Raw genomic sequence first — 22,360 nt, 5'->3', positions numbered from 1 at the left:
TGGGCAATCATCCAGCCTCTGGCGCCTTCTGGGGCAGGATGCTCACCTCTTATTAATCTTTTATCTCTTCAATAGTGAATTCGTTAGCGAGGCCTGGATCGTATCAGGCTTACACAATAGAGGCACGAAGTATCGGCCTTACACAGGGTAGCCGGTGACTAGCGGTCCTTGTGTCTGACGAGACCCTTTTGTACCGGCTACGTCCCGGCCGCCGCTTCCCGGCACTCGGAGAGCGCGGCGGGGCCCGCGGCCTCCCCGCGCCGCCGCTGCGCCCTCCCGCCGGCAGGCGGCGCCCTCCCCCCGCGCTGCGGGCCCTGCCGGCTGTCGCAGCCGGGCCGGAGGCCGCCTGCCCGCAGGTGACGGCGGGCGGACGGGCGGGCAGCGCGCCCCCTGCCGCCTCTCCGCCCTGACTCTTCCTCGGGTTTCCCGCCGCGGCGCGCCGGAGCTCTTACAATCCCTTCCCGCGCTAGGAAGGAGCGGGGCTGCCGGCCGCAGAGCGCGGGCAGCGTGTCCTCCCCTCCTGGAACCGGGCAAGGTGGCGCCGCAGCCCGACCGTTCTCTGTGGCAGCAGCGCCCTCAGTAAATATGGCGCCGGCTCCGCCCCCGGCGGTCACGGGGCCGCGGCGGCCGGCCCACCCTCCCGCCGCGCAATGGCGGCTCCCTGCGCGGTGTGGCTGGGGGACGCGGTAAGGCGGCGGCCGGGGTTCCGCCGGGGGCGTGGGGCGGGGGTAGGGGGTAGGGGTGGCGGTGCACGCTGACCCGTGTCTCGCTGGTAGGTGGAGCGGGTGCCGTGCCCCTACGACGTCCACCACCGCGTCCCCCGGGCGTCGCTGGAGAGGCACGTCGCGTCCTGCCGGCTCCGCAAGATGGGCTACTCCGCAGAGGAGGAGGTGGGCGCCCGGGGCGGCGGCGGGCGGGTTGCCCTACTCGGGGGGGCGAGGGCATGGAGCTGGCGCTGCTGCCCCGGGGACGGCGCCTGCCCGCCCGGCTGAGCGGGCGGCAGCGGCCTGAGGGCGCGGGCGGGGATCCCCGCTGGCCGGGGGCGACTGGGCGGCCGAGCCCGGAGCCGGTGTCGCTGGGGCAGCCCCGGGGCCTTGACTGAGCCGCTTGGTCCCGCAGGCCGAGATGTACGACTCCAGATTTTTCTACGAAAACCTGAAGGTTCCCACCGTCGCTATGGGTGAGCGGCAGCGGGGGCTTTGCCTGACGGGGCCGTCCCCGTCCCCCGGCGGCGGCGGGGGGGCAGCCGGGGCTGAGGGGGGACCCGGGGGGAGAGGGCAGGGGATGGGACTGAGGAGAGACCCCCGGAGAGGGGCAGGGGATGGGGCTGAGGGGAGATCCAGGCGGAGGGGGCAGAGTCCAGGTCCCCGCGGTAGCACACCCCACTGCCTCATCAGTTGTAAACTTTCCAAGGCCTCCTAAAAATACAGTGTTTCCATCCATTTACCCTTGGTATGCTTCTGTCGCTGTGTAATTCTGCTCTGTAGGTCACTAGGCTGTTTTCATTTTCAAATCCAAGGAGGATCTTTTTCTCCATCTTAGGTTATTTTCCAGGTTCTACCTGTGTTCTCCTTGCATCAAGTGCAGAAAGTGCACTAAAATGCATGCTCAGAGGTGGAAAGACTGGCCCTAGAATTTGGGGGTATAGGAATGGCACAGAAGGAGATTTTTCTGTAACTCAGAAATCCTTCTTTTTTTTTTTTTTTCCCTCAGTTCAAATATGGAATAGATTATATTTTTAGTTCAGACCTTCCCTTATGCATAAGTAAAACCACAGTGTTCTGTAACATAATACGTCTCATAATAGAGGCTGGGGAATAAAGACTAACTCTACCGAGTACTTGATGTAAAAGTTCTGTCATATTTTTGACTCCTCTGTCTGCAGATAAAGATCTACAGTTTCACATTGTTAAGCAAGCTAGAGCTCAAAGTGCAAAAGAAGGTACAGGCTACAGTGAAGGTACGTAACAAGCAGATACTGAGATTACTTTGTCAGCTCTCATGTGGAGAGCTGCACTTGTCTCCCCCCTCGGAGCTGCCTTCATTCCACTTGTGTACTGCTGCAAAGACTTTTTAAAATTTATTTTTAATATTCCTTCCCTTGTATATTTTGGAGCATAACTACTTTCTCTGCTCAGGACAATTAGATAAGAGAAAATACGAGTCTGTTATGCTCACATCTCTGGTTCTCTTCAGGAGTGGAAAATCAACAGTACAAAATTCAGGAGTCTCTTAAAGCACGCGTCCTTCACTTCCCATCCCACTACCTACCCTTTGCTTTCTGCCTGTGTGTTCCGATATTATCCTTCTGGTCTTTATGGCTCAAACTCTTTTAATGCTGCCTCCAGCTGTGTTCTTCATGTGATGGTTCATTTAAGGATTAATTGCTAGACATGAGCTGTGTGTGCTTGTCCACTACTTCTCAGATCAAAACCCAACATGTGTATTATTAGGTTGGATTGTTTCAAGACTGTCCTAAGAAGTTGTGTAAGAAATATCCTGATACATCTACAAATAGGATTGTGTCCTTTCCACTGCTCTCAGCTCATTAGTTCCTTTATGTTTCATTTTTCAGTGGGTTTTGTGACCAGTCTGGGAACCAGGTTAAGACTGAGCAGTGCTTCTCTTTTAGAATTCAGACCAATACAGAGCAGAAAAGTAGGGCTACCTATAGAAACTATTTCACACCTGCAGCATATAATTTTGAAATTATTGCAACACCTGAAGGATACAGCATTGACTGTCTGCAGTCCTTTAGTTTGGTAAACCTATATGAGCAGAAGAAAAAGTGCATTTGTTCTACTTTCCTTGTAGGTTGCTCATGCATAGTTTTTCATGTTGTCTTTGTTTCTCTGGCATAGCAAATGGAGCCTTAGCAGACAGTTGCTTGGGAAAGAGCTTTCATGTGATGGTCACTTGTTTGGACCGTGTCGGGTGCATTTCCTTTGGAGAGAACTGATTGATTAATTTGACACAAGGACATCCAAGCAGAGAACTGGCTAAACCCTTTCTCAGGTGGTGCATGGCCAGCATGCATCAGTGAGCCACTAGATGCCAGTGTTTGCCGTCCAATTTCAACACAAGCTTGCATTTCTCTGAAGATAACACTGAAACTGTCTTGGGCTGGTTCTCTGTGGCATCCTGGCCTATTGTAAGATCTACTGACTTGGAATTGTTTAGTCTTTGGCAACAGAAACGAACGGAAAGCATTTTTCATCGTACTTTCCTTTTGACTGACTATCAAAGGAAGTAATTATCTTTCTTTGCTTTTAAAAAATTCTAGCCATATTTAGAACATTAGAATAGCTATATAATAGGACAGGAAGGCTGGTCTTAATCACAAGTTGTGAAATTCTTGTAAAACCACAAACACGTAACTATCAGGGCACTTTTATGGGCTTCCGTGACCCTTTAAGAACAGCACATTTTAAAAATAAAATTCTAGTATTCATGCTTAAATATTTGAGTTTGGATTAGAAAAGTTCTGGTTTAGGCTTCAAGTACAGTAATGAGGAAATCTTGAATTTTAGGTTTGTTGTTGTAGAGTTACTGTGGCTCCTCTTCCTCATCTTTGGTGTCTTTAGTTAAACCAGGATGTGAAAGATTGCCCAGCTTCCGTTAAGTGCTGAATAATCTAGAGAAGCAGTAGCTTTGCTGTTTTGAAGGCTCCTGCATACACCCTATCTTATGTGTTAGCTCTTCTGTCTGCCTGGAGATATACGTCTGTGTGGGACTGCACCTTGCAGGGAGAAGGTTGCCTTATGGGGAGCAGGATTATGGAGGTCAGGTCAATGGCTGCTGGGAATTTGAATGTTTTCAAGGAAAATGCTTTACTGCAGGCAATATCCTAGAATACTTTATCCTGTATCTTGAGGGAAGGCACTTTGCTTGGCATTGTCCTTGCAATGGGTTGAGAATGGATATATTGTTTGTTGGGAGGATATTTGTTTTAACTGGGGAATGGGAAGAGCACTGGGCTGATCGTTCAGGGATAGAAGAGTGTGCAGGCAGTGTGTTTATTTTCGTAACTTCAGTTATCTGAACTAATCTGGAACATTCTGAAAGTGCTTTTGTAGCCCTTTTAGTTATAAATGCCTGTGGCAGTCTATTCCAAAAGCTCTACAGAGAAAGTGGTTGAGTATGAGACTGATTTGCACAGTGCCCAGTTATCTGATCTCCTAGAAGCTTTCATTCTTGTTGGCAGAACGGGTATTTTGCAGCTAGTACCTTGTAGAAAATTCTAGGATTAAGACAAACCCACAAGTTAGAGCTTTAGTTTGTAAACCAAGAGCTGAAATTGATGGGACAATACAAACTGTTCTTTTGGTCTAATCTACTACAATCCCTTCAAAGCATATGAAAACCTGTAGCTAACAGTGTAAGCTGTCAAGAGAGGTTTTACCGCCTGTGTGGGGCTGGGGAAGGATTTGGGCTTTTTTTTTTCTTTGAGCACTTTTTATCCTTTCAAATTAAAAAGGTTGAAACTTCTTACAGATATGTAGGGGAAGGATGAAAACAGCATGGGTGTTTACTGCATTGTTTGTTTGTTGAGCTTCTCAGTGTTTTCCTAGATATGCTCTTTTACTAATAACAGCTCTCTGTTCAACCTCCAGGATCTTACTCATTACTGCCTGTAGAAGTTCCTCAGAATCACAAGCGTTTCACCTGTGACCTGACTCAAGCTGATCGCCTTGCTCTTTATGATTATGTTGTTGAGGAAACAAAGAAACAGAGGTCTAGATCCCAAATAACGGAAAATGACAGTGATCTCTTTGTGGATTTAGCAGCAAAAATCACCCAAGGTTTGAAGAATGATCTGTTGTTGAATTTATGGCTCAGAACTTTCACTTTGTCTAGTTAGATAAGTTTTGTTGAAAGCCAAACAGAATTGCTGGTGCTATTTTTATTGTGAAAAGCATAATGTTCTTAAAAGCCACAATGACAGCCTGACATGAGAACACACTGGATTGGTATTATTTATGTTGTTTACTTTTGAGGAAGCCTCAGTGCTCTGCTCTTGGCACACACATTGTGTGTATCTTAGTGGATGGATCTTTTGTCTTTACTGCAACTCACTTCAAGTTGCATAATGTTGCCAACTTACCGTGCAGTTTGGAACAGTGTTTGCTGTGAGAGATGATGATCACTTAAGACTAAAAGCTGAACAAGAAGGCTTGGCAGTCATCTGATGGAGCTCTTGAGCAAAATACAAATGGGTGTATTGGACTGAGGCCTTTCATCCCTGTTGAGTCATGCCAGTCTGTAACTATACTAAGTGCAACATAAGCACCTGTGTTACCCTCTCGGTCCTGCTGTGCCTAGGAGGTAGGATATAGTGTTTGTCATCTACACAGGTAAATCTTTTACAGAATCTGGCTTTCTCAATCTTTGTGTCTTACTGTAATACTGGCTTTGAAAACATGGCCTGTATTTTGTAGGCACTTCACTAAATCACAAGCTCCTATGTTGATTTGGATCACTGTTAGCAGACTGAGATCACATAACAGCACTTGCTTAGGTGGCTTTTTAGTCTTGTATAAACTAGCAAGGAGGTTGGAGAGGAAAGTTGTGCTAAATTCATAATAGTTACTAAATACAGGAGAAACTTCAGAAAGAACACTATATTTTATGTTTTAGACTTTTATCACTAAAGCACTAGACTTGCATACCTGCAGGTGCTAATGTCCTGCTAATGACCATGTGTTTTGCTTCCAATTTTTTGCTAGATGATAGCCAGAAAGGTCCAAAGTCCCATCTTGAAATTCTGGCTGAAATGCGAGACTACAAAAGGCGGCGGCAGTCATACAGGGCTAAGAATGTTCATATAACAAAGAAGTCCTACACTGAGGTGAGATCTGAAAATAGTTTTTTGGACAAAAGTGCTTATCGTATATCAGCAGAAACGATGATAGGCCCTTTCAGACAAAGAAACTGTCTCTCTTTTTTCCATTTCTTATGCCCTGGTTTATTAGAGTTGCAAACTATAGAGGAATCTTTTTTTTTTATTTCTGGTTTGTTGCAAATAACAGGAGCATTTCTGATGTACATTTTGAATGTGAAAATGCGAGCAAGATATAGTTCACTGTCTATTGTAAAACAGTGCTATTTAAATTTGTGCTGAAATACCTGTTTCTGCAAATAAGACTTTCCATTCTAACATCTGATGTACAGGGTTCGGAGGGGAATTTATTTTCTGAGATGTTTACCTTCTGCTGTCTAGTTGCTTGTTCAGGCCACTACCATGACATGCTGCTTTTCTTGTTGTTTGCTTTTAATGTATCTTAATCTCCAGGTGATTCGGGATGTGATTGGTGTGCATATGGAAGAACTCAGCAATCACTGGCAGGAGGAGAATCGGTTGGATAACGCAGACATAAGTGAAGGAGGGAAGTCAAAACCCTCAGGAAGGTATGTCGCAGTTGGCAAATTCCTCAGGGATGTCAGCAGCCTGAGCCTGTAATGTTATCCTATTACCTCTTTCTAATAGGCCACACACCAACCTCGGTTTAGATGTATGCACAATCTGTTTTATATTAATTCTGTTAAGTGCTCGCTTGAGAAGCTCTGTCTGTATGAAGGATGAGGAAAAATGAATTACTAACTTTTTTTCAGTGGTAAGGAGGTAGATTGTAAGTGATCCAGGTGAAGAGATAGTTCCTGGTGGAGCTGGGGAAGGAATAGTGCTCCCTCTTTCTCCAAATGCACACGTATACGTGATAGCTGGGACAGAGGACACTTGAAAATAGAAGTACGCAATTTCTTCCCCTCCCTACCACATGACAGGACATGCTATGGCAGATATAATGTGAAATACCTCAGAGAAAAGGTTTTCATAACTTACTAATATGGTGACCCTTTACAGTTCTTATGACTGTGAATGCTGCTGTGGTGCCTGAGAGTGTGGTTTATGTATACATATTTCTTCCCGTGTCAAGCAGCACTGCAGCCTCTTCCAAACATTTGTCACTGAAATGAAAATTGAATCATGACCTAGTGATAGTCTATTTGTGCTTCAGGAGATCTTTGAGATGAAAAGGTTATTGAAACAAACTAAAAGGTGACACTTGAGGTGTTTGTTTTCAGCATTAAAATGAAGGTGAATGAAAAGGCTGTACAGGTGATCAGGCTTGCTGGGATCTCCAGCTGTAGGGAGCAGCTTAAGGCAGGTGGTTGAAGAGTCAGGGATCTAAAGCAAAACAGAGGGAATCCCTTGTATTGTCTCCGGTTTCATGAGCAGAGGTAGGACAGCGTTTGTAAAAAGTAACTGGATTAAACAGTGTGCCGAGATGCACACATACAAGAGCATGGACTTGGGGCCTCTTTTGGGAGGTACTGTATTTCTTAGTGAGATAGAGAGGCTTAATAAAAGATGTATCCTCTGTCTGACACCATTAGTAGGTAATTATATTACAAAACTGGTACTGAAAACAATAGTGACTGTGAAACTATTTTTATTGAATGAGATCAATAATCTTTTCTTCAGAAAGGAAGACAGGCGGTCAGCTTCAGTGGACTCACGGCAGTCTGGAGGAAGCTGTAAGGATGCTGAACGCACCAGACATAGGAGAGAGACCAGCAGGAGTCCAAATAAACGAAAAAGGAGTCACGAAAGAGGCAAAGACAGAGATTCTCGAAGAAAAAGAGAAAGGTGAGCATAAATAGTGACAGCTGACTCCTGCTTCTGAATCAGGCAGCTGTAGCCATAGTCTGTGAGAATGGAGTGCAGAGAATTAGAATATCTTGTCCAATTAAAAAGCTAGGCTCATCTCAAAGTATAACAAGTCAGGGGCATGAGGCTACTAATACTAAACAGAACATGCTGTGAGATCATAAACTGTGGACCAGGCTTCAGCATTTACTCTCACGTCTGAAAGGTGACATTTTCAACAGCACACGATAGGATTAGCGCACTGCTGTTACAGGCTGTTTTACTCCTCAATCAACATAACATACTGCCCATTTAACCAGCTAAGGGCACTTATATCTAATGATGATTTCTGCTCTGGTTTGCACAAGGACTTAAGCAGGATTATTTGTTTCACTAATATGTATATACATACAATCACTTGACTAGCTTTTCTGTGGTAGATGCTTCAAAACAGAGCTATTGCTCTTCAGTAGCTTTGGACATTTTTAGGCAAAAGAAAAATCTAGGCCACACCTAATACCATCAACAAGGGCACATTTGCATCTGCAAGTCTGTAGGAATGCTGCACTGGCTCTAGAGCATGGGGAAAGTGCTGTAGATTACTGCATGGGTGGGAATGACTGCTTGCCTCATTACACAGTGATGCCATTCATCCTAAACTAATTGCCACTATGGCACTGAATGGCAAGGCTTTGATTAAAACAGCATGGGAAGTAAACTGTTTTAAAGGAGTTTACTTTCTTCCCTTAGAAGAGGACATGATTACATTTAATGAGAGCTTTCCATTTTCTGAGTATTTTTTTTTCCACCTTCAGATTTTGTCAGTCTGAATCTAACAGCCCACATGATGTTTGTGTTTTTGTTTCAGGGATGAAGACAAGTATCACAGCCATAAAAGAAGGAAGTAGAAACAAGAACCTGATCATTTTGTTTTTCAGCTGTTGAAAGAATTACTCACACAGGAACCATCATAACTGCTGTTGTGCCAGGGACAGTAACACCATGGACCTAATATTGGTGCTGTATCACAGCTGTGGTTGGAGACAAAAATTAATTGCTTTTATCCTGACAAACCTTAATGCTAGTCAGAAAATGTGTGCATCTGTAACACTAATGCATCTATTAATAAATTATATTGATCTCTTATCTATTTGAGTTTAATCTGTCAAGGCTGAAGAAAGAAATGTGAGAGGCTGTACTAATTAGTGGATATAGAACAGAGCTAATCCCTGGAGTCTAGGACCAAATAAGTGCAAATGGAAAAGGCATGAAGAGAGCTCCCCTCCCACCTGCTAGTGTCCTCTCTGAGAACAGTGTTCCAGAAAAAACAGCACTTACTGCCTAGTTACAGCATGTACCAGAGGTGAGAGGGCAGATCTCAGAGTTTTCCAACTGGCTAAAAAACCTTCAACTGCAGCTAGTGATAAAAGGGCAATAACAGGAAAGTTACTGTTCCCAAGCTCATGTTAAAGAAATTTAAGATCAGTGTCATCTGGCAAAGATGATGAGAATACAGCTTTCCACATAAACTAGTAGGGAGGCACCAAGGACTGGTTTCACTGACTGCCATTTTCAAACACCAGGTATATGCCCATATCCTTCCAAAAAGAACCAGGAGTTCCCATCCTGTAGTCTAACATATAAATACTAGTGATAGAGGTTGATAAAACAGTAAGACTTAAGACATGCAAGTACATATTAAGGGTATGCAGGAGGATTCCACATAACTTCAGTGAGACTTTTATTATATCAATTTCTAGTGCTGTTAATTCCACACACAGTCTACTACAGCAAAGTCACGTCATCATCAGCCAAGCTTGTTACCTCAACAAACAAGCTTGCAAATCCAGCTTTCCTACACTACTTTCTTCTGTTTGATCGAGCTGCCAGGAGAGGGCACTCCATGTGCTCCTGGTTTTGGCCTCAGTCCATGTCTCTTACCTCAATCGCTTCTGCAATTGAGTGTCATTATCTGTTACTAAATACTTAGTCTAGTTCTGATTGATTTAGACTTCTGTGCCTACTACAGCTGTTCAACTCGAAGTTCTCTGGAGTAAGGCTTGGTAAAAGAGTCTTACACAAATACAGCTTGTCTTTTGACTACCCTGTCTGCAAGAACATGACCTATTAAATTAATAGTTTTAGCAAGCTCCAGAGAACTTCATGAGAACCCCGTGCCTCAGCTGGTAGAAGAAACATCAACTCAAGGAAGGAAGGACAGCAATGGTTCCATATTGTTTTCACTCAGGACCCTTTCAAGAACTGAAGTATCTTTTTCCATTCTTACATAGACTTGTCTAAGGATCTGTTTTAAAATATGTCTTGTTTTCAGACCAGAAAATCTACTGCATAAAAGTGTCAGTGCTACCATAGCATAACAAGAAATGCAGCAATTGTAGCTGTCCAGCGTTCTCTAGGTTTAATTCTGTGTTTCACTATTTAAAATCACTGATGAAGTGTAAGTAAGGAGATCCATAACAAAACACCTTTTATTCAATATAAACAGATGAGTGAAGGTACCACTCCCTGGGTGTGAGCACAGGTAGTTGAGAGGCAGGAGAGCACTAGAACCATGTATTCAATTAACATCCACTGAAGGGCAGTTTCAAGAGTGGGATAAAGGAAAGGAAGTGACAGAGAAGATCTTGTATTATAATGTACAAATAACGGTCCTTTGAACACATTATTTTCTTGCACATATTGTTTTTTTTCCCCCCCCCCATCACCTGGTGCTGAAGAGTAGGCTTCAGTCAAAACAGTGTTGAGGGCTGAGTCAGAAAGTTTCTGAGCAGCACCATGCCAGCTTGTTGGTCACTGGAAAGGAATAAACCAAATACTTTAGAACAATACTCTTAACAGAGTAAATCCTAGCATGTTGGATGAGATACCATTGAGGGTTATATTAATTTCAAGCAAGAGCAGTATTATTAAAAAGTGGTTCTTTCTTACTAAAAATTATCAATCTGGTACCTAATGACAAACTAAATCAGTTCATTTGTGTGCTCGTGCATTTTTGAGCTCCCATATACATGGACCTTTTTGCAATCAGAGAATGTATGGGGTTTGTGTGGCCAGGTTTTGGGAGCAGGGGGGCTACACGAGCGGTTTCTGTGAGAAGCTGCCTTCCCCCATGTCCAGCAGAGCTGCTGGCCAAGGCTGAGCCCATTGGTGACACTGGTAGCACCTCTGGAATAATATTTAAGAAGGGGGGAAAAGAAAACTGCAATTGCAGCAGGAGAGAGGAGAATATGTGAGAGAAACAACTCTGCAGACACCAAGGCCAGTGGAGAAGGAGGAAGAGGAGGTGATCCAGAAGCTGGAGTAGAGATCCCCCTGCAGCCCGTGGTGCAGCCCATGGTGAGGCAGGTTGTGTGTGTCCTGCAGCCCATGGAGGGTAACGGTGGAGCAGAGATCCACCTGCAGCCCGGGGAGGACCCCACGCTGGAGCAGGAGGGGAGTGATAGAGCAGCTTTGGTGGGCACCTTGGCATCCAGCCAGGGTCAACCCATCACAGACAGAAAGACCAGTTCTCGATAGTTGAATCTGGTAGGTAGCTCTTGGAAGACAAGCCTGTTTTGGATCTTTTTAAATTGGTTTAAAATCAAGTGCATTTTTTATGACCTATGTGTAACTATGGATAATATGAGTGGTGGTTTATCAACGAGAGCTGGATTGAAGACACTGTCATTTCCATATATTCCTAATGCTAATTCCATGCTAATTCTAGCAGGAATAGATGCAGATTCTCAGTGGATCCTTTCCTCCATCTGCTAAAAAGTTAAGAGGTTTTGACACGGAATTTTGTGGGCACAAGACTTCACATAACCATTCAAAGTCTATTAGAGTTGAGATTTTCATTTGTAGCAGTTAGCATGAGTTAGGTGTAGTTAGTAGAGCTGTTAGTACAAGCCTGTGAATTTCAAGTTTTTGCTGTTGTAGAAGCTGACAAAAATGTGATCAGCCATCAGTCTAAAGCAACAGAATAGTGCTGTTGAGCTCAAGAAAAAAGGTAGCCAAACTATGCAAATAGCCTGTTGATCATCATAAAGTGCAGGTGTCCAGAAGTATTCACAACAAACAAGCTGTGAGTACCAGCAATGGTGACAGCACATCAGAAAGTGGCATTTGAATAGACTGATCATCAACAGGGTATTCTCTAGCCAAACCTGTAAGAAGGACACCTAATAATATTGGGGGGAACTGTAATTTGCTAACAAACTCCTTGAAGTCAAGAGGTGAGAACGGGGTTGCCTCTTCATTATGAAGCAAGCCAAAGATTGCACAACAGCACAGAAAATACCTGAACAGCCACCATTGATAGCAAACCAGCCAGGTTTTTGCTTAACTTTCAACCTACGCATCTCCTGCTGTGAAGAACTGCATCAATTTATGGCTTACTGACAAGACCAACACCAAACTATAAACCCACCTCAGAGCAAGCAGAAAGAGGAACACAACAGACAAGACACATACCCAACCACCCCAGCTTGGTACAAATAGCAAACCGGGATGAAGTATTTGGGTGGGACTATGCCCTGCCTTTGCTCTTTATATCCACAGAAAGCAACGAACACCAAGAGCATTCCAAGGACAATCTACCATAGCTAACACTACAAAAATTGAAGTGCCAAACTATTTAAGACGAAGTGCATACTACATGTTTTCTCAAGAAAATTTCAAGGGAGAAGTAATTCAGGCAAAACGCAATAGAAACATCAGACTTCAAGCGGGAACTCCTAGTTTCTCTCTCTGGTTTATGATCTATGTTAAATCAAAAGAGCAGCCCATAATATGATGCTGGTTCCAGTACCAGTAATATGCAGGTGATACCAACCTGTATATAATTGCTTCCTACAGGAAAAATTATACCACCAGGTAGTGACTTCAATATTTCTAAGATGGGTAAATAATAATTTATCATTTAACAGTTCAAACACTAATGTTGACCACTTAATAAAAAATTACTCTGTACACTTTCACTATAACCTTAGTCAACCTTTACTCCTGTCATTATGGCTACACCCAAAGTGAAGATAGACTATTCACCTGAAATTAAAGGTTCATGGAGAAACTAAAGGTGATCCATACATTAAAATTCTATGCACAGATTTTTACTTACGCTTGTTCTTTAATTCTGTGGAGGAATGCTTCAGTTTTCTCCTCTGGTATCTCTCCATCAATACTGGCTAAATAGGAGTAGAGGAATGAGAATGTTTCAAAGGGAATGCAAGCCGCTCCTCCTTCTGGCTCCCTTGTTAAGATTTCACAGGCGTGTTTCATTGAACTCAGTAAAGACTGCAGGGGGTTCCGTCAAGAAATGAGAAGAACAGTATCAGAGCCATGAACATTCTTTCCATACCCTGACAAAATCCACACTGTAAGCCACTAACAGTGACTGTAAAGGAGATGAAGGCTTTATCATTGTTACCTAGCTTTCAACATCAAATTTACCCTCCAGTGCAGGTCCAAGAATGGAAACGATAATGAAGTTCTAGTAGAGACAGGAGCAAAGAAATACCAGAATCTTATGATGTTTAAAGATTACACTGGGTAGTCTGAGCCCTGTCTCCTGTATGGTCAAATTGCTCTGTTCTGCTACTGTAAAAATTCCAGTATCACTATATTTAGTGATATATATACATACGTGTGTGTGCATGCATGTGTGTGTTTCCTTATTATCTCAATGGATCTAAATGAATTCTCAGCAGCAGTTAAGACAGACAAATCTACAAACCTCAGAAAATTCATATGGGTTTGATGATTTTTATTATGATGTAATATTATATGATATTAATTTTTAGGAGTGCTGATATTTACTATTTTCTCTGGTTGTATGCAAGTTCCATTTTAATAGTTAGTAGAAAAAGCACTGAGGCAAAAAGCATTTCACAAATATTTCTGTTTAGTCAAAGCCCAATAATGTCTGAGCTCCCTTAAAAACAAACATGCCTCAAAGTATTAGTTCCAAATATACTTTGGAAAAATCCTTTATTCAGTACAGTGTCTATAACCTAGTGCCCTACATATGCTGAGCTATACAGGAAAACATGCAGGAAAATTCAGCATTGAGCTTCATTGAGTCAAGGACTGGTTGGATGCCATTAAAACAAAGGAACAAAACCCAAAGAAATCACACGTGTTTAACTCAAGTAGTAATATTTTTGCTGTAACTTCTTCAAAGTTTACCCTTACCTCTTCATTAACAAGGAAGCGATGATTTTGTAAAAAGATAAGTATTTACTAACAGTAAAAAAGCAGTATTTAAAATAAATGCAATACCTGTTCAAGATCTAGAACACAGGCCAGAGAAATGTCATTTTATAATCCCTTAACAGTTTTACTTAATGTAGTTCTCCCAGTAGGCCTCTATGGGTAAGGAGAGGCAGCTGCCTACATGCTGACAGACTCTACCCTCTGCTATTTGCTACCCCTCTACTGCCGTTCCTGCTCCTGCTTCTCCCAGCTGCCACTCGCTCGCTCTCACAGCACAGCAAAGTTATTCACATCGATTTCACTGCTTTTGAAAAGCTACCTGTGTAGTTATCTCTCCAAGGCTGTAAAAACACGTCAGTGCTTTGCAAAAAGATACTTCAGATGACTGGTGTTATTAAGAACCTCATAAGTGCCTACTCTTGTATCTTACCCGTGACTCTATTCAGCTATAAAAGCAATTTACAGCTGCAGGAAAATTAATGTACATTTTTTGTGTGCAACTTGCTCTCTGGTTTAGAAAACTTCAGTTTAGGTTTCAATATGTAGAGCAGAAATCAAATCATTCACTTAATATCTGAAAGGATGGATAGATGGAGGTAAATTTAGACTGTCTAGCTTCATCAGAATAATGTTCTTGTGACACTGTTTCTGGTTTCAATTTTTTTTTTTTTTAAATAAGTAACATTGCTGTTATTTTTAAATGAAAAAAAGGACCCAAACTACAAAATCATGTTGGCAAGAGGAATGAAACCAAGAAATACAGTTAAAATACTTATACATGATTTCATCATCAGACCAGGTTAACATTCAGGGCTTCCAGATATTGCAACTTTCTCAAAATATTATTTAACATGTATTTTCTTTTCAGTACCCCTTCTTCCCTACTGTAAAAGTTATTAAAAATATTATACTTCATAAGAACATCAGCTTAGTACATTTTATAATCTCTCATTCTGTTGAAATGCTCTGCTGAGAGTTTATTACTGACATTAAAAGAATTAAATGTAGATTTAGTAACATTAACTGCTTTGTGAAAATTTAATTGACTACACAATCAATTAAAAATTGATGTTTTAATTTCTCCCTCTAGTTCTCCTCCGGACATCTGTACTGATGCTGTAAGCATCATTCCTCTATCATCTTCTCTCCCATGGTCTAAGCTCCCTGCAGACATGCTTGCTCTTCTACTGCCATCCCAGCAAACTCAGGACTTAGCCCTCTTTCTGGTTAAGCTCTCCTGGCCAAAAGCTGATGAGGAACAGAAGTAAGCACACAAGCCACTTTGCCAGCTGCTGCAAAAGCAATCAGAATTCCCCAAAAGTCCATTTGCAGTAATTGTTCTATGGTCTACCTCATGTACAATCGTATATGACTGTTTGCGTTTGGATACGAGGGCTCCCACTGTGAACATACCCTGCCGAGCACGCTGCACCCAAGTGCCAGAACCTTCATCCATTCCACCTCCTCACCGAAGTCATCCAACTGCAAGATAGCTTTCAGCTGCTCTTCTGGCAAGCACAAGTGCTTCCATTTCTCCTTCAGTTGTGCAACACTCACCATGCCTTTGGGAGACAGCTTTAAACAAAATCATGGTACCACAGTAAGAACTCCAAAAACCAAAATGAAACTGAGAACACACAATCCCTCCTCAAAATACACCAAAATACTTGACAGTCAGTCTCCCCAGCCATCCCTGGCACATCAGCATTCCGCATTTGATAAAGGCCAGTTTGTACCTGCTCGTGCAAGATTTTAAGGAGTCCTGGGGTCAAACCAGCATCTGTTTTCTCTGCTGCTAAAGGCATTTCAATCCTTTTCTTCACAGGAAGGGGCTCGCCTTTTGACAACGCCGAAAAATACCTAAGTGAATGAGAAGAGCAACACACTTCAGTGCCCATGGCTGTTATAAGCTGCACAGAAGTAAATGCTCTTACAGTTCAGTGTATGAATGCCCACGCTCCAGCGCAGGAGCAGCAGCACTCGGCAAGCTGCCCCCCACCCCGCCGTGCAATTCCCATCTCCCCGTGCCCAGATATCACCTTTCTTTTTAGTGGAAACCACAGTCTTTAGACTTTACACTCTCCTTTTTACGACATTCTAATAATTCTTCAGGCATTTAACTTACTTTGTGCATGATATACTCAAACTTTCTTGACAAAGGAGGAGTGATTTATCAGCATCAGAGTGGGCTTTCAAATCAAAGTGCAGGCTTTTCCCATTTGACTGATAAGCACCTTAGGGATGATTTGTTTAACATTCCCCTCACACCCTACCTGAAAAGCACAAATGGCTATTTGCACTGCAGCTCTCTCATCAGCATTTCTGCTATTTCTGTCCACTCCAAAGTAAAATTTACAATTGAAGAAGAAAGGGAATTAGATGCACATCCTTTTAATTTATAAGGCTACCATCACCTTAAGAGCAACCACCTCTGCCATAACTGGTCAGCAATTCCAAACCATGAAAAGAAAAAAACCAACCCTTTGTTTTCATTCAGTCGATAGCAGGACTAACTTAAGGGTTTCTCCATTTGTCCTCCCTCATCTGCCCTGCGCACCCATGTCCATGCCCAGGCTATCCCATGCTGTGCAAACACTTGCCAAAATGCACAGCAAGCAGCACTGCAGAACTGAAGTAGCGTGACTGTACAGAAATAGATGCACAGTATATATGTATGTATAATGCCTGGGCTATTTTTCAGCCAGATCCATTTCCCCATCTGGTTATTCACAGGGACAAGCACTACAACACCGTCAGCAGTGTGAAACTTCAGGCTTGCTCTGCTTGGCATGGTTCCCAGGTCCAGACCGTGCTCAGCCCAAGGTGCTCTCACACCAGAGCATATTCCAGAAAGAAGGACATTGAATTACTCGAGCATGTCCAAAGAATGGCAATGAAGCTGGTGAAGGTTCTGGAGCACATGTCATATGAGGAATGGCTGAGGGAACTGAGGGTGTTTAGTCTGGAGAAGAGGAGGCTGAGGGGAGACCTCATCGCCCTCTACAGCTACCTGAAAGGAGGTTGCAGAGAGCTGGGGATGAGTGTCTTTAACCAAGTAGTAAGTGGCAGGGCAAGAGGGAATGGCCTCAAGTTGTGCCAGGGGAGGTTTAGACTAGATATTAGGAAGCATTTCTTTACAGAAGGGGTTGTTAGGCGTTGGAATGGGCTGCCCAGGGAGGTGGTGGAGTCCCCATCCCTGGAGGTGTTTAAGAGTCGGGTCGACATAGCGCTGAAGGATATGGTGTAGTTGGGAACTGTCAGTGTTGGGTTGATGGTTGGACTGGATGGTCTTCAAGGTCTTTTCCAACCTAGACAATTGTGTGATTCTGTGATCAGAAGCAGCCACCTATCCATTTGCGGGGGCTCCTCCGACTGAGCTGATGCTATCTTTAAGCAGAGGCGGGGGTCTGGCTGGTGGCGTGGCCATGGCAGTTTTCATGCTGCCCCTGCTCTTGCCAGCCCCAGGTCCCAGCAGATTCAAGCTACCTGGTGGCTGCTGCTTACAACTGCTCAGGTGGGGGCAAGCTCCTTGCACACCAATTGCCGGGAGGTCTGCCTCACCCCACCTCCATCATGTTCCTAAGAAACGTCATGCTATTTTAGGATGTTCCCACTACCTTTCTCCAACACTGCAGCGGTAGCAATTCAGCTTTGGTTTTTTTTTTTTTTCTTCTTAATGGACAAGCTAGACTCCAGCATGGCTTAGTTAACAGCCTCCCCTCCCTCATGTACACAGTACAGCCGTATTTCAGTCCCCCCAACTGAGAACATCTCACAGATACCCTTCCAAGAGCTTGTTCACACAAACTGTAGGACAGGAAGAAACGATAGCAAGCAGTTGAGGTAAAAGAAAAAAAGTTAAAGAAGAAACATTTAAATCTCTTCAATCAACTTTACAGTGAGAGATCTATTACGTGGACTATCACCTAAAAGTTGCAACTTTTCAGGCTCTTTTCCTATTTCAGTAACATTTAAGTAGACCCTTTAATTTTGTTCTGGAAACAGGTAAAAAAAAAATTTAAGGAAGCTTAAGAATTAGAAAGCTATTTTCTAGTTTCCTTTAAATTCCAAGAATTAAGTCTCACACAAGAGGAGGAAAAAAAAAAAAAAGCAACTGAAAAAAGGTTTGTCTTTAGGATAGAAAAATTAACCAAAAAAATATTAAGATGCATTTTTCTGCATGGATATCAACGTATTCCAGAAATATGCCAGTCCTAAACCTCAGCAAAACAGAAAATAAGTCTACTACACTATTTTTAAAAGGCTCACATGCTGCCTTAACACAGAGAAGCATGTATGCAATATACAGGTTGCTTTAATACTCAGCCAGCTCCGCTGTACAATAAACAGAAGCAGTGAAATTTTGTGGGTCCATACGCACAGCACTACATCATTACATGAACATCGTACTTACGCAGCTGCCCACTGCAAAACATCATGAGGTTGAGTCCTAATAGCAGCTTTAGTAAATTGCTTCAGAATATCAGGTAGCTCAGGGGGGATTTTGATCTGCTGAGCACAGAACATGGTTTCTGGAAGAGGCATGGTCTCTTTGTGTTCAGTTACAGGGACCTGAAAGAAATAAAAGAGCAGTTCATAGATGCAAAATGTGAATGGAAAGCTGTGTGTGCACATGGGGGCCAACAGTACTTGTACCCAAACTCCCTCCTGTCCTACTCGACAGCTGGAGCTACTGCAGAACTGACTGACTTGGAAGGGTAAACAGATGAGCATTGCACACTTGTAAAAAACTTATACTTGATGGCAACACCAAGGAAAAAGACTGGAGCTCAGACAGCAACCACAGCTCCGGGTGAGGAGAACTACTCTTTTAACAGATATCTTTAGATAGTTTTAAATGTATTTTTCTCCTCAAACCTACCACAATATGAATTTATAAAACAGGTAGTGCAGACAAGTCACACCATACATGCCAACGTGAAAGCTAACGATGTTGACAACTCGCTACTGCAAGTGAAGAAGAGTCTTGTCAGTTCGGTACAGAAGCGAGAGTATGCAGACTACCAAGTTTCTGCTGTGTTCACATATTCAAAAAACTGTAGCAAAAAGTTCCTAATTTGTGCTGCTGGCAGACTTCACATTAAAAAATTACAGTGATGAACAAAACATTCACATGTGCTGCAATCACGCACTGTACTTTACTAATATAGTTTTACAGGTAGGTTTGTCTCAGGGTATAACTTATTTGTTGCAAGGAATCCTGTTCCCCAGGATCCAAAAGAAGGGACAGACATAGGTTATTGTATTGCCATTCTCCCATTATAGCAATAGAGCACATTTGGTGGGAAATCTGGGCACTTTCCTCATCATTTCAAGGACAAACTACGGCCTACTTAAACTGATTTAGCAAAAAGATCTGAAAAAAGCTATTTGCAGAAGGGAAGAGCAGTGAAAGCAATGGCATCAATGTAAAAATAAATGTAACAGCACCATCCTTTAAAAGTTTACATTTATTTTGAATTTCTTAAATTAAAATAAGAGTATCTGGCAGATGGCTTTCTCCCCCTATCATGTGAATTTTCCTGTATGGCAAGAAAACGGAAAGTCAGCGATGAAGCAATAGGACTGCTGTGACTCAAGGCTCCTTTGAAGATCAAACCATACTTAGAACTTCACTTCTTGGAGAAACTCTGACAGGGTACAGTGTCTTCATTACTCCAACGCAGCAAATTTCATCAGGGACAGTCTTCCGAGTGTGGATTTAATTGCTACATTGGTCATGCACTTCCAGTAATGATTCAAGAATGCAGCTCTAGCCAAGGGACCGATGCTGAAGGCAAAAAGTTCAGGATTTCAGGATAACCTAGAGAACGGGAAAACCTCGAGGAAGGAATAGACAAGAGTGTGCACATGTCCTTGGGAGCAGTAAAAAAAAAAAAAACTAATCAGAAAAGAAAAATTTGGGGGGGGCGAAGAGCATGAGACCTGCTTTTCTATAGTAAGTCATTAATCACAGAGTCTCACAGAAGAGCTGAGGTTATCAGGGACCTCTGGAGATCCTCTGGCTCAAGCAGGGCCCCCTACAGCCAGTTGTCCAGGATGGTGTCCACACGGCTTTGGAGTTATCTCCAGGCATGGAGACTCCACGAGCTCCCTGGGCAACCTGTGCCAGTGCTCAGTCACCCTCACAGTGAAAAAGGCTTTTCAGGTGTTCAAAGGGAACCTCCTCCACACATACACGCCTCATGAGCAAAGAAAAACACGTTCAGGTCAGAGAGCCTTCACAGCTTTTCACCATCAGCCCACAGCAATACCTACCCCTTGTACTCCAACACGGGTTGCTCTCTTGCTGAACACAAAGGTCATCTAATCTCCCCCACCTCCTTCTATTCGCTCTTATTTTCTGTTTTTCCGCTCACGCACCCAAAACTGGCCCCAGGCGTTCTGGGGGCCGAGACCAGCCGGACGAGCGGGCAGCCGAGGCTGCCCTGCCCTGCCCCACGGCCGCCCCAGGCCCCACGGCCGCCCCAGGCCCCACGGCCGCCCCCTCCTCCCGGGACACCCCAATTGTTAGGAGCCGCCTGACGCACTCGCCCTCCTCGGCCGCCGCCAGGCCCCGGCGCCGGGAAAGCTGAGAACAGAGGGACCGCGACCGCCGTCCCACGGCTCCGGCCGGAGGGGCAGCGGCCCCGGGCACTCAACCCCCTCCACCCCGCAACGGCAACACCCGCCGAGCCGGCCCTGAGGGCCCCCCCCTGGCTACCCGGGGCTCGGGGGAGGCCCGGGCGGGCCCGGCCGCCTCACCTGCCCCTCTCTCCGCGGCCCCGCTGCCCCGGCAACGCGGGAGGGGCGGGAGGCCGCCCGGGTGCTTAACGGGCAAGGCGGGGGCCCGGCGGGGGAAGAGGGTTGTTGCCAACGTTGCTGGAAATGCAAGAGCAACACCCGTTTTCTACAAACCTCTGACAAAACCTGAAGCACCTCAGCGCTAAGTCAGCGGCAGAGCCCGTCGCGGGGAGGTGGGGCGCTGGGTCTCCGGGGCCCCCCGGTCCCCCCAGCGTGTCCCCCGGCCAGGATGCTGCACTGCCTGCGAAGCAGCAGTAGTGTGGCACATCCCTTTTGGCATCGGCTCTCTCCTACCTCCTTCCCAGGCTCGGATAAGAGGGGAACAAACACTGCCTGAGCTGCCAGAACAGGGTAACGTATTGCCTCCTGTAACTCCCGTTACTTACCCGTAGCAGCTGCTTCAAAGGACAGGCTCGGCCACGAGCACCGGCCTGGTGCCTCGGCCTCAGCAATGCCGCTGGCGGCCTGGGCTGCCCCGCCAAGCACAGCAGGGCCAGTGCCGGCTGCTCCTCAGCACCCACTGCTCCAAACCTGGCACCACACCTGCTGACGAGGCAGCAGGGGCTGTCCCCCTACTCTGGGACAGCAAGGTGCTAAAGGGCCCTCTCCGCCTCAAAGTTTTGGTGGAGGACTACAAGACCTCTGCTATTTCCATTGCCGATAAAAACAGCACTGGAGGTAACCTGAATGCCATCCTCTGTAAAGACACCAGCGTATCTTTTGATTATAAAGCAACGCTCCTCCTGTCTCTTCTGACACAGCTAGAAGTAGCCCGAGCACTCCAGTGAATTTGGTAATAGGATTATTCACTTCAGAAAGCCTTCACAAGCCATTGCTTCTAAGAAACTTTAGTGCCACATGCTTAAAACAGGCCAAACAGTTACTGAGAAAGAACACAATCTTATCTGAAGCCAGCCTTTCTTAATCCACGTTATATCCCCAAAGATGAACATGCAGGACAAAGATAGAATGGTGGTGTCTGGAAAACAAAAAGCACACATTTTAAGAACTGCTTAATCTTCCATAAAACATGAATACTCTGGTACAGGCCAAGTATTTAATGTAGTCCTGCAACTACATGAAAACAGCAACTTTTGACATCATGACATACCTGTTCTTTAAATGGGTAGATACTTTAAAGCAATTAGGAACACTACAGCAAAAAAATATCTGTACCAAACATTATCCTGCAGGGGTTTACAGAATGGAATCTAATAAATTAATTTCACAATTCAGTTTTTCAAAGGGGTTTAGGGATAACAGTTAAACAGCAAAAGTGTCATATCTCTTCCATCTTCAGTCTTTGAACACACTAGGAACTATCCTAAAAATGGTCAAAAAAATAAATGCCATACCCTCAATTCTTTCAGATATTTGATCCAGTGCAGTGAAGTCATGCATAAAGCTGCTAGACCATATTATGAGAAAAAGCAGCATGTAGGTTTTTCTATGAGTATTTTACAAAAAACTGTATTCTTAATGTTACACAAATTGCAAACTGGTGGAAAAAGCAAAAGGCTAGTACTTTCATATATGAGTGAAAAATAAGTGGAAAATAGACCAATTGATCACATGCTGCTCCAGAACATGCTTGATCTATAAAGACATGATTAAATTAACCTAAATGCTTACATGCAACAAAAATTAACAAGACATACTGCATCCAGTAATAAAAAACCCTCTGGGGAATACGCT

At 44.2% G+C, this 22,360-nt stretch overlaps 2 protein-coding genes across 4 annotated transcripts; one reads left to right on the top strand and one right to left on the bottom strand.

Moving 5' to 3' along the window:
* Positions 1-601: 601 nt before the first annotated feature.
* On the top strand, positions 602-8,798 carry SNRNP48 (small nuclear ribonucleoprotein U11/U12 subunit 48). The gene is made up of 9 exons (XM_074897843.1): positions 602-686; positions 777-890; positions 1,120-1,180; positions 1,886-1,960; positions 4,614-4,802; positions 5,727-5,848; positions 6,293-6,408; positions 7,484-7,648; positions 8,517-8,798. The coding sequence occupies exons 1-9, from the start codon at positions 651-653 to the stop codon at positions 8,554-8,556; spliced, it is 918 nt and encodes a 305-aa protein (XP_074753944.1). The 5' UTR covers positions 602-650; the 3' UTR covers positions 8,557-8,798.
* ROPN1L (rhophilin associated tail protein 1 like) lies at positions 7,571-20,827 on the bottom strand. Of its 3 annotated transcripts, XM_074897845.1 has the most exons (7): positions 20,780-20,827; positions 18,276-18,433; positions 15,598-15,721; positions 15,275-15,436; positions 12,768-12,943; positions 10,375-10,462; positions 7,571-7,707 (listed from the first exon to the last, which is right to left on the bottom strand). In XM_074897845.1, exons 2-6 carry the CDS (start codon positions 18,404-18,406, stop codon positions 10,399-10,401), a joined length of 657 nt encoding a protein of 218 aa, XP_074753946.1. In that variant the 5' UTR covers positions 18,407-18,433; positions 20,780-20,827; the 3' UTR covers positions 7,571-7,707; positions 10,375-10,398. The 3 variants fall into 3 exon arrangements, with proteins under 3 accessions (XP_074753946.1, XP_074753945.1, XP_074753947.1); XM_074897844.1 differs by lacking the exon at positions 7,571-7,707 and having other exon boundaries at positions 10,120-10,462; XM_074897846.1 differs by lacking the exons at positions 7,571-7,707; positions 20,780-20,827 and adding an exon at positions 20,627-20,637 and having other exon boundaries at positions 10,120-10,462.
* Positions 20,828-22,360: the final 1,533 nt, after the last annotated feature.

The sequence above is a fragment of the Athene noctua genome, chromosome 2, assembly GCF_965140245.1.
Source record: "Athene noctua chromosome 2, bAthNoc1.hap1.1, whole genome shotgun sequence".
In the NCBI taxonomy this organism is placed as follows: Eukaryota; Metazoa; Chordata; class Aves; order Strigiformes; family Strigidae; genus Athene; species Athene noctua.
Note: the sequence above shows the minus strand (reverse complement) of the source record. Positions and strands in the feature narration are given on the sequence as shown.